This window comes from Syngnathoides biaculeatus, chromosome 20 (genome assembly GCF_019802595.1).
Source record: "Syngnathoides biaculeatus isolate LvHL_M chromosome 20, ASM1980259v1, whole genome shotgun sequence".
Classification (NCBI taxonomy): Eukaryota; Metazoa; Chordata; class Actinopteri; order Syngnathiformes; family Syngnathidae; genus Syngnathoides; species Syngnathoides biaculeatus.
In genome coordinates, this window is record NC_084659.1 from 14,029,942 (window position 1) to 14,042,503 (window position 12,562).

Consider the following 12,562-nt stretch of genomic DNA (forward strand, 5'->3'; position numbering starts at 1 on the left):
GGGGGCAGACTTGCCCAATCAACCCTGCTATCCCGGCGCTTGTGGTGCGGGACAAAAGGCCGCGCGCATTTTTATTCCACAAGCATGCAAGCGCCTCCAGGAGGGCAGAGCGACAAGTGAGGAGAGGTGGAGCAGTCGGATTATTAGGAACTCCAGACCAGGCCCCGACATGAAATCACTTTTTATATTTATATCCTGCGCTGTAACTCCACTGACACACGATGAACACGTTTACATTTTTGTTTAACCCTTTCATAATGTTCATTTTCCTCATAATAATTGTCAACATCAGACGATGAATTAGTTTTCGAAATGTATTAATAGCTTTTGTATGAAGTGTTAAAATACATAATCAATCGTTTAAATGTGCTCAATCGGTCATAAAATAATTAATAGCAAATATTCAAGTACATTTGTCTTTTTTAGGTAACGTAAAGTGGCAGGCAGAATAAAATCATAAATAGCCTTGTCTTGAAATTACCTGGTCCCAAATTCACTGCGATTATTTTGTCAATAAATTGAGACAAAACCATCATTATTCATGTATTCATATTTTTTGTATTTTAAATGGTTGCCTTGTCTTTTTTTTTTTTTTTTTAGGTTTCATAAATCCCAGAATTAGGATTAAGATCGATCACATTCCTGAGCACTTCACAGCGCTTTCACGCATGAGAACGGAGTTGACACACTTTACTTTTATAAATTGCTAATTATTCATAGGAAATATTTGTGGAGTTTAATCATCAGTTCATGGATGGATGGATGGATTTTGAATTACTTTGCTGTATGCAGCATTGGGTGTTTGGAGAAGAGCTGCGGATATTACAAGGCATAGCGCTCCCTCTGCTGGTGAGACGCGGGACTGATCAGGTGAAAGTGCAATAAAGTTTTATCTACGGGACTGTAAAACATAATCATAAACATATCATAAACAAATCATCATTAAGTATACAGTATTAATTAAGAGGACCAGGGCAAAATGAACAAAAGATGCCAAAATTTTGAATACTAGGGCGGAATGCATGTCAGTCATAGTCGGACGTGGTAAATTTATGATATTATGAAAAAAAATGGATGAATTAAAGAAAGAAGAATTGAGGCAAAAAAGTCGTCATATTTTTTGGTTTGTTTTTAAGGAAATAATGCACAAATTTTTTACAAAAAGTTGTTATGGAACAAAATACAGATGGTTACTATACAAAGACAGTTGACATATTCTTTAAATTATCAACACTAATTACATAAATGGTGTACAAATGGGGACGTCTTCACTCACCCGTCCATGTTTGATGACGTGATGTCACAAGTCCGTGCAAAATGAAATACTGTACAGGATGTCAGAGGATGTAACATTTTATTTTTTTGCATTTTTCCACTCTCCCTTTCCGATTTGTTGCGATATTTTTACGTCTTTTCACCAACGCAATTCACTTCAATAAAAATAATAATAATAATAATAATAATAATAACAATTCACCGTAGTCTCCACAAGATGGCAGTCGAGGACGACCCTTGTCTAAAATGTTTTTGTCTTGGCACCAGGATGCCACTTGATGGCGCCAAAGTCATACTGCTACTGCCTAAGCACTAAAATAGGAAGCAGGGGAGATTTTCAAGAATATGAGTCCCCCCCGCCCCCTTACCCCCCCCCCACCACCAAAAAAAAAAAAAAAAAGCTGTACCATGACTACATCATTTAAATGGTGCTCTCATTGTTCGTGTCCTCTTTGTTTGGCGCTATATTGACGTTAGCGTGTCCGTTCACGCCGTCCCCCTTGAGTCCGTTTTCTTTGGCTTGGGCCCGCAGTGCGAGTTTCTTCTGCTTCCGGACAATTTTGCAGTACAGGCATCCCCACATTGTGTTCGACAGGAAGTAGAATCCAGCGATCAACCCCATGAAGGTCCACCTGGAATGCATTTGGACAGCTGGTTGCAAGATGCCACATTCGCTTCGGTTTTGCGGCAACGGTGCCGTGGTACCTGAACGCGTCGGCGTCATAAAGTCTGCACGCGCCGCGGCCGCCGCACTGCTTGGTACCCCATTTTAAACAGGTCCGGTCAATAAGAGCTCCGAAATATATAGGAGGAGGTATCCCACCTGTAAAAAAAAAAAAAAAATAGTATGTAGTGTATGATATTCTTGTCATATTTAAAGGTCCACTGTCATGAAATGCATGATTTTTAGTATGTTATGAATGCAAAAAAAAAAAAGGCAGCCAACATGGACCCATCCGTTTTTTCACAACAAAACGTGATTTTGACATATACAGCTTTTTGTGACTCCCGCCATGAAAATCCTGTTGAGGGATTTGTTTTTGAGAAGAAGCAGGAAGTGACATACAGGGCAGTAGCGCACTCAACCCGTCTCGTCTGTTTATACTAGTTTTACCTGCTGGAAGGTAGCTCCTTGTTCCTTCCTTTTAGCCAAAATGTATTGGTGGATATTGTTCGAACACTCGGGAGGATGGATTTACTCTTCATACTTTTCAAAAAGACCCGGTTCGTCGTGAAATATGGATTGTGCAGGTGCAAAGGACAACAGGTTTGTGGGTTCCAAATGACAGGTAGGTGTGTATAGAGCTACTAAAAAAAACAATAGTTGGGTAACAGAACAAAAGATGTGCGTGCTAAATCTGTGCGCGTCGCACAGCTTTGCAGATTACCGCAAGCCGGCCTGGAATTAGCCCCGATGCGGAGGTGAATCGGGCGGCGAGGTGGTTTGGCCGGGTTCTCCCCCCACCCGCCACCGGTGTCTGGTCAGCCCACTTTGCACGTCGGATCGCTAACCATGGCTCGCCCGCCAGCGATGGCTTGTTCGCTGGCGACGGCTTCCGCATTGCCCCCGACGCGGAGGTGGTTTGGCCGCATGCGGGAGGAGAAAGGAGCTTTCTCCCCTTCCCCGGCATGGGTCCTCCTGAGTACGCAACATACTGTCGGGGAGCCTGTTGCTAGTTAGAAGTGATCCGCGTATCATCAAGATATGACTCGAAATGATAGAGTAATATTGCCCAGGTCATTTCACTCGATTGTGAGATGTTCTCTTCTTCGAAAATAGCTTCCTTGTCCCATAGCAAGTTGCCACTACGTGTTTTCAATGGCGAATGTCCTGGTGTAACATCTGCTGATGACATTTACAGGCAATATGGCGACCACTTGGATGTCGAATGAGCCTTCCACAACTTGGCGCATGGATGACGAGCTCTCCGCTCATATTTTTTCATACAGACATTGAAGTGAATAACGTTATGTGTATTTTTTTCTATTTTAGAATTTTTGTCGACATGACAGTGGAGCTTTAAGTAGATTTTTCCAAGACACTTTCTTATTCGCAAATTTGCATATACACAGATTTGATTTATTTATTTAAGTGTATGCATTCCCCACGATGTAAGAACTATCGAGCCTTTGCATTATCGGCTATACGGCAGAAGTGTGCAGTACGCTAGCAACGAAATTCGGATGGTGCGCTTAGCGTGGCCGCTTTAGAGCGCCTCATTGTTTGCGGACGTCACACGGAATGTATAAGTATCTGCGTTGGGAGTTCTTTTGCCGCGTTTGCCGATGACTTACCCAGAGTTCTTACGATTAGCGTCTGCATTCCTAAAGCCAGAGCCTTCAAGTCTTTCTGTATGGATCTGAGCAGCACGATGGAACCAGGGGTGCCTCCACACGCCGATATGAAGGAGCCCACCACAGAGATAACCATGTAGATTTTGAAGATCCGGTCACAGTTGCTTCTCCTGGAACACTGCCCCAGGACAGCTGAAGTATTTTGGCTTGGACTGATCATTTCGGGAATGCAAGAACAGTTATGGAACACCTGCAGAGGCAGTGGAAACAAAGCGTCAATTGATGTTGGGTAATGTCACGGTAACACATCTTCTACTCTCCTACCATCTCCTTTCCACTACCCGTGGCGGTCTGACACCCAGCCAGACAGGGAGAAACGTACGTCATCCCGTTGTAGGCGCACACCGGGTCCCACTGCTTCACTGAGCAGGAACAGGCGGCGTTGCATGGTGACAACAATGTCTGCAGCTCATAGGACACGTCAGGGATTCTGGTGGAACAGAGAGCGTTGATTTTATGGTGCAGTTTACAGGTTTACATTTGCGAGCACCTATTGGGAAACATTGGCTAAAATGTCACATCTGAGACCTTCCGCAGTCCGACGCTCACCCGTGATACGTGACGGTGAGGCCAGCCACCTGCGCGTTATCGCAGTGAAGGAAGACCTGCACGAGCAGCAGGCAAAAGGACCCGAATGACGCCGTGATGGACACCCTGGCCGCCCCAACCACGCCCAGCTTGAAACGCTTCAGGACGAAACCTCCGGCGATGATGCCTAACGCCACAGCTGGCAGATTGAGGATACCTGCAGAGATGACTAAAGTTAGCTGCTGTGCATTCAATTCGATACAATCACTTTGATTGAAACTCATGGGCCACGAGATGTATCTATATCAACTCATAGAAAGAGCAGTAAGTTGTGTAGCTCGCGCCACAAATGAACCAGAGTACCACATGGTAAACGGGGAATAAGGATTTAAGGGTCGTAACGGAGGCATGTCCGTAACCTACATTGCAGTTGTCCAGAACAGATAAAAACATGGCTATTCTTAAACAAGTCGCCATCTTTTCTGCGGCAATTTGGTGACAAGTTGACAATTGATAAGGATTTGCGAGGTATATTTATCGTCAAGCTGGTTTGTTTGTCCTCAGAGCCTCCCTCAATGGTGGTAGCGCTCAGAGGAAAAACAATATCAAGTTAAGGGGCTTTAGCTATGGAGAACAACATTTCATATCACACACATGAAGGACAAGTTTGACAGAAACAAGGGAGTCTTGAAAATAATTAAAATGAGAGTTATATGAAGCTTAAAAAGCACTGGTTCACGAATTGTCCCCTCCGTGGATATTGCGCAATCCGCGTCACTGACCAATCAGAGGCCAGAGATCTGCATAGACCAAAGCCCGTTTTTGCTCCTGCCATTTTCTCTGACAATATTGAATGTTCCAGTATAGGTTTAGTTAGCGTTTTATCGCGTATTTGGGTTATTTAACAAAAAATATGGTTAAGAGGTGTAGTCACGGACTTTGTAATAGTGACGACAGGTATCCTGAAAGGCTAGTTGGTGGAGTTCGATTCGTACCCTTTCCAAAACCGAAGACCCAGTACGCAAAATGCCTTCGATGGATCAAACTTTGTGGAAGACCGCATCATCAACTAAATCCATCTAATATCAACCGGAACAGATATGTTTGCACGAAGATATGCCCTATATTTGATTTTCAATACATGTCTCGTATAAATGAATTCGAAGTTCTTCGCTAGCATAACACTGCTACGTGTGAACGATTGACACACTTATTCTTTGTTGAGCAATATTTAGCGATGATCGGACTGCACAAACGTATTGATTTCTTGCTGGCTCGCGACCGAAGCTTAACCAGACTGTTTGCACGAAGATATGCCCTAAATTTGATTTTTAATCCACGTCTCGTATAAATGAATGAGACATTCTCCGCTAGCATAACACTGCTATGTGTGAACGATTGACACACTTATTCTTTGTTGAGCGATATTTAGCGATGATCGGACTGTACAAACGTATTGATTTCTTGCTGGCTCGCGGCCAGAATCTTAACCAGACTGTGTTTGCACGAAGATATGCCCTAAATTTGATTTTTAATCCATGTCTCGTATAAATGAATGAGATGTTCATCGCTAGCATAACACTGCTACGTGTGATTGTTTGACACACTTATTCTTTGTTGAGCGATATTTAGCGATGATCGGACTGCACAAACGTATTGATTTCTTGCTGGCTTGCGGCCAGAAGCTTAACCAGACTGTGTTTGCACGAAGATATGCCCTAAATTTGATTTTTAATCCACGTCTTGTATAAATGAATGAGACGTTCATCGCTCGCATAACACTGCTACGTGTGAATGATTGAATGAAATCATAAGCATGGCGTCTCTCTCAGTTAAGAATGTATTGTATTTAGAATCTATAATATATCGTTGATTTGAATGAAATCAAAAGCATGGAGTCTGTCTCAGTTCAGAATGTGTTATATTGTATTTGCCATTTTTACTGTTTGTCTTACGTCAGCGCACGTGGCGTGACGTCACTTCAGGGGGCGTGGTTAAGTGCCCTGTACGGAGGGGTCAATTGACCCCTGAGGTAACAGGCAAAAGGATACTGCATAAAATATCCATCTATGAATACAGCTTTTCTTTTTTTTAGCTTTAAACATGTATATAAATTATGATGCATGCTAGATGCAGGTGCTAATACGACCTCGGTATCATTAGCTTAATGCCCGTCGACTCGACTCCGTCAGCACCATAAAACCGACCCATGCAAATATCATAAACATTTTCAGAACAATAGCTTTAACGGAGACACACAATCACACTTCCCTGCAATAACATCATTGTTCCCACTAGGTACAGTAGCATCCTGTCTACGTTTTATGTTGTACCTATGAGGAAAATGGCCTTGGAGGCCGATTGGCCATAGACCTGCTCCAAGTACTTTGGCTTGAAGGTGATCAAGCCGATGAAGCCGTTGACAGCCACCAGGTAGGTGAGCATCAACAGGGAGTAGATGCTGTTCTTGAAGAGTCTCTTCAGTGACGGAATGAAATCTGAAAACAAAAATTAGCTTGTCGGAAAAAGATTATACAATACATTAAGCAACCCCATATTTGCCAATTGTCTCCCTCAGACTGTTTTGATCCATTTGTGAGTTATCTAAGTGTCCATGAGTGGACTCTATTTGAGGTTAGCAGGTCATTCAACTTTTTCCGGGGTTGCATGGTGGCTAGTTACTTATTTTAGTCCATGGATTCTACGAGTTAATTATTGAAGATACCAATCGGCCAAATATGTCACGTTCATTGTTGGTGGCCTACGTCTTTGTAAGTCAGCGTGATACCTTTAGCCATTTCCTGGAATGTAACTTCTTTCTCTTCGTGATCCTCGTACTGGAGGAAATGATCCTGCTCGGCATCTGTGGAGAGCTCCAGGCCTTGACTCTGGCACTTCTCCTTCCCCTGCTTTGGTAGAGACTTGGGCAGGAACCAGAAGGGGATGCTGGAGAGCAAGATAACCGTGCCCGTTGCGATGTTGCCCAGCCACCAGGCCCCGACCCAGCGGGAGTCCTTGTAGTTGATGGTCACGCTGTCTGGGAACGGGATGTGGGTCGAGAAGGCGACGTTAAGAAAGGTTAACTCATTTTGACCCTCTTTATTGAGGCTGGGGCAATGTCTGGGGCTGAATTCTGCACCCAGGAGACGATAACAAGGAGTCACTTCGCAGACAAGTGAAGTTCACGTGTCAACGCGCACCTAAGTTCACGGATCCAATGTCCACGTAGATCTTGGCGAGGAAGGATCCCATCATGAACCCGAACATGGGGCCCAGGATTCCCACCGTATGGATGCAGGCTGGAATAACCAGGAAAGCAAACATAAAACATTATTAAGTAACCAGAACAGATTTTGTATCGCTATTGGAACTACAAATCACTTATTTTGATGTATAGTGGCGACTTGATGTATCAGTTAAATTCTTTTTTTTCTTTCGGCTTGTCCCGTTAGGGGTCGCCACGGCGTGTCATCTGAGAACATCATGGTCCAAGGGGAATCCAGTCTAACCTCGTCTATCAGCCTATCCGTTACTACCGCAAACGGGAAGGGGCTCAGCGCAGAACCCTGATGCATTCCCACCTCCACCTTAAATTCTTCTGACGACTGACTTTAAACACTAAAATCTCAAATAATATTTCCCCATCAAGCTTCCCAAAAACCCATCCAAAATGTTTTTAATGTGTTTTCAATAAGAAAATTATTACTCTATTAAATGAAAGTAATAAGTCAGTAGGAGGTACTGGTTAGTAATTAAGAAAAAATAAAATGAAATGACAAGAACTAAAAGGCAAGGTCCTTAAAACTAACTCAATTGACTTGATTGGCATTAATTCATGTTTCTGGTCAAAGTTAAATATAGCATTGTTTGAAGAAAAAGCTATTTGCGACCATTTTATAAGGTCAAGTCGTTTATACTATATGTGCAAGTGTCGAATTCGTTTTTCCGTTTTCTCTCTTATTTTGGAGGGAACGCTCCGGAACTCGGCATTTTGACAGTGAAAGTAACTTCACCCGACACCGGCGAATTTCGACAAGAAAAGTAAACATGCAGAGGAATAAAGAGTCAGAAATGAAACCCAAAACGACAAAACGTTCATTCCTTTGCCCCTCAACAAGACGAGCCACAAGGTAAGAGTTCGTGATACTGCGAGACGACATTTATCAGAATTTTGTACCAATTTATTGTGACGTTAAGTTGCTTCGGTGACGTTTTAGCTCAATGTTAAGCTATCCCCCCCCCCTGTCATCGTTTTTTTTTTTTTTATGTTGTTTGAAGACTAAAACAAACTTTTAAAACCAATATTCCGATAAAACTCGCTGTCATTGGTTGTATGTTCCTCTGAAGACAAAAATAAAACACAAGTGCACTAAAACATGATGAATAAGATGGATTTATAACAAACCCAAATAGAAAGGCGTGTTCTCTTCTCTGGAAAAGTCATCCAGGTAGGACACCCCCAGGGGCATGACGGGGGTTTCTCCAATCCCACGCAGCATGTTTCCAAGGAACACGTAAATCCACATGGACGAACCGACGGCCTTCTCGCAATCTAAGGTAGGTCAAACATGATTTGGTGACATAAGTGACTGTCTTTTTAATGTGTGTGGGGGGGGGGGGGTGTCGTTGCTGCGTACCAGCTCGTGCTGCTAAATCCGGCGCGTAATCCAAATCCGTCAAACTGTGGTTGGCCGAACATGGAAGGACGCTTTCCGTGTTATTGGCCTGGACGTTGTGAGCCACGCTGGTCTCGTATTTATACCTAAAAGAATAAAGAAAAAAATATTCATTATTATTATTATGATTAAAGCCCAAAATGTTGCTAAGTGTATACTGACGGGCCCTGGAGAAAGTGAGGTAGACTAATGAGGAAGGAACCAGCAGACATGATCAAGCAGCCAATCGCAATCAGTCTGGGGCGATGGAGCTTGGCGCCAAAGTAGCTCACGAAGGCGATGACCAAAAGGTTGCCTGTAAAAGCAAGACGCGTTATTCGTATTACGGAAATCGTGTTTCGGTTTGTTTTTGGGAAGGAAATGGCCGCACAAACCGATTTCGAAGCTACCGTCGATGGCCCCGATAAGGGAGCTGGGGATGTCGAAGCGCCTTTCGATCTGGGTGATGGAGCTCTTTATGTACGCGCCGCCGAAGGCTTTGGCGAAGTAGGCGAATGCCAGAGAGGCTATAAAAAGCTGGAAAAAAATAAAAATAAAAACACACTTGTACTGAACACACTACTCCCAAAATGTTAGGCATATTCAGCTTCTAGGTGAAATTTCAGGGGGCGCCTAAAGTCCGAGAACCTTTTCAGGTGCATGGTTCTGTTTTTTGAAACCTTTTTTTTACTCTTCGTGAAGAAAAATAGGAGGAGGCCCAATGGACAACAGTACATTTAAAGGGAATTCCATTCGTTTCAATCAATTCCTTAAAAGAATATTCTTGGGACTATGGGGTACCGAACCCCCTGATACGAGCTGTTCGGTCCCCGTACGACCGCCGTCAGGATTTGGTCCACATTGCCGGCAATAAGTCGGACGCATTTCCGGTGAGAGTTGGACTCCGCCAAAGCTGCCCTTTGTTGCTGATTTTGTTCATAACTTTTATGGAGAGAATTTCTAGGCGCAGCCGAGGTGGAGAGCGCAGGTGTCAAACTCAAGGGCCGGGGGCCGGATCCGGCCCGCCACATGATTTTATGTGGCCCGCGAAGCCAAATCTAGAGTCAATTTCCATGATTCTTGTAAAAATCTGGACCAAAATTATTTCAAATTATTCTATATCATAAATGATAAAGTTGAGGTATTACAAGCATTTTTGTTCCCGAACATGAACAGTTGAAAAACACACTACCCTTGATTTCTGATTCCAAAACTAGTTCATAAATTGATTAATTTCTATATGATGAGAAGCTGGTAAAGCGTTTGCCTCACAATTCTGAGGTCCCGAGTTCAATCCCGGCCCCGTCTGTGTGGAGTTTGCATGTTCTCCGTGCTTGCGTGGGTTTTCTCCAGGCACTCAGGTTTCCTCCCACATTCCAAAAATATGCAACATAAATTGGACACTATAAAATGCCCTGAGGTGTGATTGTGAGTGCGGCTGTTTGTCTCGATGTGCCCTACGATTGGCTGGCAACCAGTTCAGGGTGTACCCCGCCTCCTGTCCGTTGACAGCTGGGATAGGCTCCAGCACTCCCCGCGACGCTTTACATACTACTTTTATTGTTTCACAGTCGTACTGGCCCTCTGAGGGAAACCGGAATGACAACGTGGCCTGCGAGAAAAATGTGTTTGACACTTCTGGCGTAGTGGGTGTCTGATTTGGTGGCCTCAGCATTGCATCTCTGCTCTTTGCGTACAATGTGGTTCTCTTGGCTTCATCAAGCCGTGATCGCCAGCTCTCACTGGGGGGATTCGCAGCCGAGGTTATCTCACCAGAAAGAGACCCTGAGGACTAGACAGGACGCGCTGGAGAGACTATTTCTCTCGGCTGGCTTGGGAACGAGCTGGAAGAAATGGCTGGGGAAAGGGAAGTCTAAGTATCCCAGCTGAAGCTACTTTCCCCGCGACCCGACCCGGAAGAGCAGTAAATAATGGATGGAATATACAAGGGGAATATACAATTTTGCTAGAAAACTACTATACATTGTCATAAATTCAAAGTGTGTTTTTGTCGGTTAAACGTAACCCACGAAATACTCGAGTACTTTACCAACGGAGTTTTGGGTGGAACAAGAGCACGCTAAGTCCTCACAGAACAATTTCAACACCGGGTCCCGATCGATTAATCGTACCGCTGATTTGATTGGTCGGTATTCGCCCTTTTGTCAGCAAAATCAGCAAAAATCATCAAAAAAAAATCTGCATTTTTTTTCTTCCAAAAAAAATCTGCATCTTTTTTTTTTTGATGAGTTACAACATAAGACAAAAGATAATGACATCCAAACAAAGATAAAACAGGCAAATGTTGTGACTTTAATTCACATCCAGGACCAAAAAAAAAGGTATTCTTTTCACGACATATTTTTATAATTATTGGTTATTGAAATTTTAATGCTGATAAATATATCAACCGAGCCGTGATTAACTCTATTCTATGCAAAATAAAAATAAACTCAAATAAGCTTATGCAAAACACAAAACGTGAATTTACGTATTATTTGTTTTTATTTGTTTTTCAAGGGAATGTTTAAAACTGGAATTTGACATCACGTGCAGCGCTTCAAAATATACTAGTATGTTACAAAAAACAGTTTATATAACCGTTTAAACATTGCTACGTATATTGACATTACACAAGGCAATCGAAAGAGGCAGCGACTGATAACCCTTCGAGTATGTCAGAAGTTATTATCCTGATCAGCAAATAGCACCCATTGCATAATTTTAGAGCCAAAAAATCAGCTTTTATTTTCGTCATTGCATCACAATGGTGGATTTTTTTTTAATTTATTGAAGTTATTTGGGCAATTTTTTGTTTGCACTGACCTTGAGCTTGGAGCAGCAGGCATCACGCGGCTCCGCGGACTCTACACTCATGATGCTGTCGTGGCTTGCTGACCAATGTGAGAATTTTTCTTTGACTAAATAAAAAAAAAAAAAAAAAATCATGTCACGCAATAAACATGAGTAAACTCAATCACAAATCCCGGGAAATCCTCGTAAGTCCTGTTTCCCGCCGGCGTCCGTTTTAACTGCGCGGTCTTGATTCATTCGGCGAAGAAAGCCAAAGAGAAAGTCTTTACCTGAGAAGCAGCGGTGGTCTTAAGGTGGATGGAAGAGATGTGAACAAAGTAGTCTGCAGACTTGTTGTACCTTGCAGGACTTTGCGCTGCAAAGCAAGCCTTATCGCAAACAAACTACAGCATCACCTGTAATCAGTAACCTAACCGTTCGTGCGCTTGTTGATGGTGCTGATAAAAGACTCCTCTTGCACGCTTTTTAACACACACACACGGATGAGAAAAACAAAAAAAACGTGACGGCTCTACCTGGTTAAGGTCCAGCCCAGGAAGACTGCGAGCAAACAACTGGCCGGGGCATCCGCGGTTGCGTGTCCATCCCCCACCCCCACGCTGTGAACATGACTCGCGAGCGCAGAGCACAACAAACAGCGGAGCCGGGCTTATTTACAAGCCCGACGTGTGGCTTTTGGTTTGCTGCTTTTCAAACCCAAACGTTTTCCTCTCCTGGAGAAGTGCGGCTTTTGTGAGGCAGGATGTTTCCACCCTGCGCCTTGTTAAAGTCTTCCTGCGCAATTGATAGTCGCGAACAATGACTCTCTCTTATCGGATATCCCCCGTGATTTAATCTTGCTTACATTGAGTGTTTGTACCTTACATTCAGTCCTGAACAGTGCTGATTGACGAGATTATTTTAATGAATTGGCACAATGGAACTCGATTTAAATT

General features: G+C 43.4%; 1 protein-coding gene across 3 annotated transcripts; it reads right to left on the reverse strand.

Moving 5' to 3' along the window:
* Window positions 1-1,681: 1,681 nt before the first annotated feature.
* Window positions 1,682-12,307, reverse strand: LOC133494000 (solute carrier organic anion transporter family member 1C1-like). Of its 3 annotated transcripts, none has more exons than XM_061808018.1 (14): window positions 12,143-12,307; window positions 11,640-12,022; window positions 9,209-9,350; window positions 8,997-9,129; window positions 8,796-8,920; window positions 8,564-8,710; window positions 7,359-7,457; window positions 6,947-7,195; window positions 6,492-6,656; window positions 4,180-4,375; window positions 3,895-4,060; window positions 3,571-3,820; window positions 1,981-2,098; window positions 1,682-1,907 (listed from the first exon to the last, which is right to left on the reverse strand). In XM_061808018.1, exons 2-14 carry the CDS (start codon window positions 11,760-11,762, stop codon window positions 1,697-1,699), a joined length of 2,124 nt encoding a protein of 707 aa, XP_061664002.1. In that variant the 5' UTR covers window positions 11,763-12,022; window positions 12,143-12,307; the 3' UTR covers window positions 1,682-1,696. The 3 variants fall into 3 exon arrangements, with proteins under 3 accessions (XP_061664002.1, XP_061664003.1, XP_061664001.1); XM_061808019.1 differs by having other exon boundaries at window positions 11,640-11,734; window positions 11,897-12,307; XM_061808017.1 differs by having other exon boundaries at window positions 11,640-12,307.
* Window positions 12,308-12,562: the final 255 nt, after the last annotated feature.